At 29.3% G+C, this 5,616-nt stretch overlaps 1 protein-coding gene across 1 annotated transcript; it reads right to left on the bottom strand.

Annotated features, from left to right (window-relative positions):
* On the bottom strand, positions 774 to 1,513 carry LOC107640905 (protein FAR1-RELATED SEQUENCE 4-like). The gene is made up of 2 exons (XM_016344408.1): positions 1,479 to 1,513; positions 774 to 1,368 (listed from the first exon to the last, which is right to left on the bottom strand). Exons 1-2 carry the CDS (start codon positions 1,511 to 1,513, stop codon positions 774 to 776), a joined length of 630 nt encoding a protein of 209 aa, XP_016199894.1.

Raw genomic sequence — 5,616 nt, 5'->3', positions numbered from 1 at the left:
ATTGGAGTCAGGATCACGTCTCTTTTTAAGCTTTTGGATTAGTCCAAAAATGTCATCTCTAATCTCCATAAAGTCATCTCGATTTTTTTATGCCGACTCACATAATGTGAAACACAGTGTTGCTAGAGCACCATATCTTATACCAGCAATATTTTCAGAGTCAGTTTATGCGGATGTAACTGAACATACATAATCCTTCTTAGCATTTTTAGTCCACCTCGTGCAGACAAAAGTATCAGGAATGATATCGATGTGGTCATGTCTCATAGTACAGAAAATATGACAACATGGAATGCCACGACTTTCAAACAAACGACAATCACAAGCAAATTTTTTAGTGGCTTTATCATATTGTACTTCACATTCCCTCCGGGTTGCCTATATTTATTTATTCTCACCTTAACTTCATTGTTGCTTACTGAATGCGTAACAACATTTAACTTGCCAGCTTCTTCTATCTCACATCGAACCTCTTTAAACATGCTTCTAGTGAAAATATCGGCTGCTTGCTTCTCAATGTCTTGAAGACACATGGTCAACACAGGAGTTGTAAACAATGATTTAAAATCGGATAAGAGTTTATTTGTCCGATACTGCGTCAATGCTTAATTAAAGTTGTGTATCAATTCTAAAAGGTAGTACTTTTTACTAATGTAATTCTTTATCAAGGAATGGATACCTTTGCATTGTGACGTAGTCCTGATTCCACCGAAAAACTTATCATTTAAATATGAGGAAGCCCACATTTCTTTGATCCCGTATGTCTTTTGCAATCATTCATTCTCAGAAAGTCTATACTCAGATATCAAGTTATGCCATCTTCTCTCAAACTCTTCAGAAAAAAAATTTCCATACATTAGGTGCTTTAACCCATCTAAGAATTTTGAATTCTTTATAGCTTCACAGGCATTACGGTATAGATGCCATGCACAAAGACGGTGTGCAGCATTTGGAAGAACTTCTTTTATTGCCTCCCTCATTGCAAGATCTCCATCTGTCACCACGGCTATAGGTTGTTTATTACCCATTATCTCCATGAACATATTCAACACCAAAACATAGGTTTCTCGTTTCTCATCGGATAATAAATCACAACCAAAAATGCATGTTTGTCCATGATGATTTGTTCCTAAGAAGACAACCAACGGCCTATTATACTTATTTTTTTGGTATATCGTGTCGAAAGCTAACACATCACCAAAACATTGGTAATCAGTAATGCTAGATCCATCGACCCACACTAAATTATCAAGCTTACCATCCTTCAAAGTAAACTTTCCTTGCAATAGTGGATCCTCATCTGCCTTAGAAATTAGGTAACTCAATGCTGCATGTGCATCACCATCTTTTATCTTTGCACGCCTCGATCTATCAAAATGATTGTATAGATTTTTTTTATGAATCCCGTCCTGTTAGGACCTCCTTTTTGTGCCACCATGAACCCCATTATATGACAAGTTCTAACACCATAAAAGTACAAACTATCAGCCTGTGCTTTATCAGCGTCGGTCATTGTTCGATATGCCGGAACAAACTGGATATACTTAGGTGGGCTGAGGTCATGGTTGTGAGTCTCTTCAAATTTGGTGACCCGCCACTTTTGTAAAATCAAGTCATAGTGAAATCTAATCTTTGCTTGACACATTACACGTGTGATTGGCTTGTGATCCTTTTTTCTGTTCTCCATCTCCAAGTATTTTTTCTACATGTACCCTCTCTGTTACAAACTATTTGTCGCATATTAAGGTTTCCATTGAAATCTTGTCCTTTTTCGTCAAGCCTCGCAACAAAACCATACACTCTAGTATAATTTCTATAAAAATCACAATATTGATCAACGGTGTCAAACTCAATACCCCACATGTCATCATAGCTTAATTCGTTTAACTTCTTTTCAACTTCTTAAATTTTATAGCTACAATTCGACATCTCCATGGATTCACTAAATTTACCCTCATTGTTGATAATATCTTCCTCCTCCTCCTTATCAGAACTACTATCATACCCAAAACACAGTTCATCACATTCGATAGACTCCTTAAGTTCTTATTGTCGTCGATGTTCATGTTTATGATGAAATTCTATTGAAAAAATAAATCATAAAAATATTTAACTAAGATACTAACAAACTTTACAAAAAATAACTTAACAAAATAAAATAAATGATAAATTAAGCAATTATAATCCATTAGATTCAAAAACTCCATATTCAAAAAATTCCATAAAAAAACGCAACAAATGTAGTCTGAATAATAAATTATAATTTGAAATAGGAGGACTTTCACAAGTTAATCTCATGTACTTTGAAAGTTTGCTAATCAGTTTTCAAAAGTGAATAACATCAACTTCTTTTTTAATGCTAATTATGCTATTTTAGAGAACCAAACACAAAAACACAATTTAAGGTATAGATCAGATGAAATAAGCATAAGTTCCATGACTATAATTTCCTATAATTCCAAATATCAGACAAATAGAAAAGCCACAACTAAGACTGCCATGATAGGTCAAATTCCAAAACTTCAAAAAAAAAAAAAAAAAGCTTAACTGAGCTTTATGAAGTGGCCAAAATAATTAATTAAAATACTTACAAAGTTTACAAAAAATGTGTAAAAAAAAAAGCTAAAACAAATATATTCTGAATAATAAATTATCATTTGAAAATTTGCTTTTCACAGGTTAATCTCATGTACGCTGTTCTTGGTGATTTTGAGATCATACTTATATGCAAGCTTCAGCAAGAACTCAAACCATTTTATCCCGGCAAGCTAATTACCATCATTTCTTTTCTTCATTCTTTTCTTGGTGTATTTTGTCTGAATTATAGTGCACTTGGTGTTGTTATCCTCTTTTTGTTGTAACTAGGTAACATAATATTATTGTAATACTTTTGATATTATTTTGTGCATGTTTGAATGATTTGCACGTGTTTTTGTCTATTTTTGAGGTATTTTGTTCATAAATTTATTGTAACCAGCCCATAGAATTTTATTGCAATACTTTTAGTGTCATTTTATACATGTTTGATTGAGTTGCATATTTTTTTGAACTAACATAACGTGATGCAATCAAGAAATAATAGTGGTGTATTTAGTTTGTATTTTAGTATATTTCATGTGAATTGAGGTGCACTTGACGTTGTTACCTATTAACCTAATTTATTGTGTTTTCTATTACTGTCCTAATTTAATGTGTTATTTCATTTTGTCTTTAGTTGAGGTTGTGCAATATATGTGATGAAATGACTGAAAATAATTGATTCGAAAAAGATTAAAAAAGAAAAATATGCATGGAAGAATTGAAAACAGTAACTATCATTAAAAATAGATAACTTTCTATTATTAAATTAACAGATTTTAATAAATAAATTTCTTTAAACTATAAGAACAAGTTAATCATTTCAGAATTAAATATACTTTACTCATTCTCTTTGATGAAATAAATCAATTAAGAGATAAAATCATTTAAGAATTTGAAGTCATCAGACTGTCTAAACCATCTACTACATTATTAAGTCCTTATTATAAATTTTCATCAGAAGATATTGATAATAGATAGTTTGAATATTGTAAATTGTTAAAAATTTCTATACTACTTGTCTACTGAATGTTTGTGCAATGTATAGTTAAAACAAACACATATTTTGTATTTTTTTAAATATTTAATCCAAACTTTTCATATATTTCTTTACAAATTTAAATTTCTATGAACATGTTTATACTGTATTAAAATTCTGTTAATCTGAATGAATCCAGTTTCACAAAAATACAGAAAACGAAGAATAATTTCTGTAATACACCAAATTGCTACATCGAATACACTAAAAACTATTCAAATAAATACCGAAAATGCTTACAATTTTTCTATAAATTTTCATTAGGAGATATAAAAATTGCGTAGGTTGAATTTCTACACTGCTTAACTATTGAATTCTCTGTATACTATGTATTTAAAACAAACAAATCCCTTGAAAAATTGAAGAAACTAATTTCAAAACAAATAGTAACATGATAAAATGAAACAAAACAAGAAAATATAAAAATTAAACATCATTTCCATAAAAAAAATATTACATAGATTACACCAAAATTGTGTTATAAAACACCGAATGCCTTCATATAAACACCGAGAAATCTATCTTATTCTCTTGAATCTCTGAACTGATAATTCATAATATGTCCATAATAATAGCTGAAATTTGACTGCACCGACTAATCCACCATCTAAAAGGTTCAACTGCAAAAAGTAAATAATCTATTAGCAACGTCCTTCAATGTATGTATATAACTTTTTGCAGGACAATTTAATTCAGCCGAGATATTTATCTTTTGAGTTGGAGATATGTTTGATTTTCATTTTTCCTCTCTGCTACATGTAATCAATTTGTTCTTAATTTCATTTTTCTTTTTATTTGTGTTCCGAATTTTTGTAGAAAAATAAAATAATCTTTATATAATTTTTTAGCTTCTTCAAGCGTGTTAAAAGTCATCCCAACTTTTAGCACAAGCTGCTCATTAACATCACATAAAAACTGAAAATACACCAAAAATATTTCTAAAATAAACCAATTTATAATTCCAAATGCATCGAAACTAGGAACGAAACAGATTCATCAAAATAATAATTAGATTCAGAACTGCTACATTACATTCAAATTCAAACTATCAACCATAAACAATAATTTTTACAAACAAAAACAAAATTATACAATTACAGAATCATACACTACTAACGAATTACATTAACTAGATTCGAACCACACCTCAACCACTTGATTTCATTTAAAATAATAATCCAATTCGTCCTAGTTCAATTAACAGTCTGAACTTGAAAATACACCGAAAGCATCTCCAAAATAAAACCAAATTATAATTCCAAATGCACTTAAACTAGGAACGAAACAAATTCATCAAAATAATAATTTAGATTTAGAACTCCTACATTATATTCAAATTCAAAACATTAACCACGAACACCAATTTTTACAAAGAAAAACAATTATTCAACTACAGAATTATAAACTACTAACGAACTACATTAACTAGATTTGAACCATACCTCAACTACTTAATTCGATTCAAAACAATAATCTAATTTGCTTTGATTCAATTGACAGTCTGATCTTGAATCATTTATTGTTTTCGAAAATAAAATACATGTTCAAAGCTTTAAATCAGATAAAACAACATTGATCTTGAACGAAGAGAACGTAGAGAATGAAGAGAACACAGAAAAAGAAAAAAAATACAGAGAACGCAGAGAAGGAAGAGAACATAGAGAATGCAAAAAACGTTAAGAAACTTCGAAAAAGAAAGCGAAATCTGCATGAAAAAGACAGTTATATATATTTGCGCATTAAGTCAAAAGTTTGTTAGAGATAATAGTGCGTGGAGATAAATTAGATTAAAGCTACTTAGTTGGACTTAATTGGTTAAATGACTTAGATGTAGAGATTAATTATAACAAAAAAAAAGCTTTAGAAAAAAATCATCTTAAAAATTTAAATAATTTTATATTAAATAATTTTTTTTATATTTTTTGTAAATGACTAATTTTTTTTAATATATCTTTTAAATAATTAATTAATTATCCAAATATTTTTACAAATATTTGAAT

The sequence above is a fragment of the Arachis ipaensis genome, chromosome B05, assembly GCF_000816755.2.
Source record: "Arachis ipaensis cultivar K30076 chromosome B05, Araip1.1, whole genome shotgun sequence".
NCBI classification, from domain to species: domain Eukaryota; kingdom Viridiplantae; phylum Streptophyta; class Magnoliopsida; order Fabales; family Fabaceae; genus Arachis; species Arachis ipaensis.
This window is presented reverse-complemented; position numbering and strand designations above follow the sequence as displayed.

Excerpts from the sequence above, each read along its gene's own strand:
- LOC107640905 (XM_016344408.1), bottom strand. The coding sequence starts at position 1,513 with ATGACCGACGCTGATAAAGCACAGGCTGATAGTTT. Across the intron at positions 1,369-1,478 it reads AAAGCACAGGCTGATAGTTT|ATCGAGGCGTGCAAAGATAA; the intron begins GTACTTTTATGG and ends TCATTTTGATAG.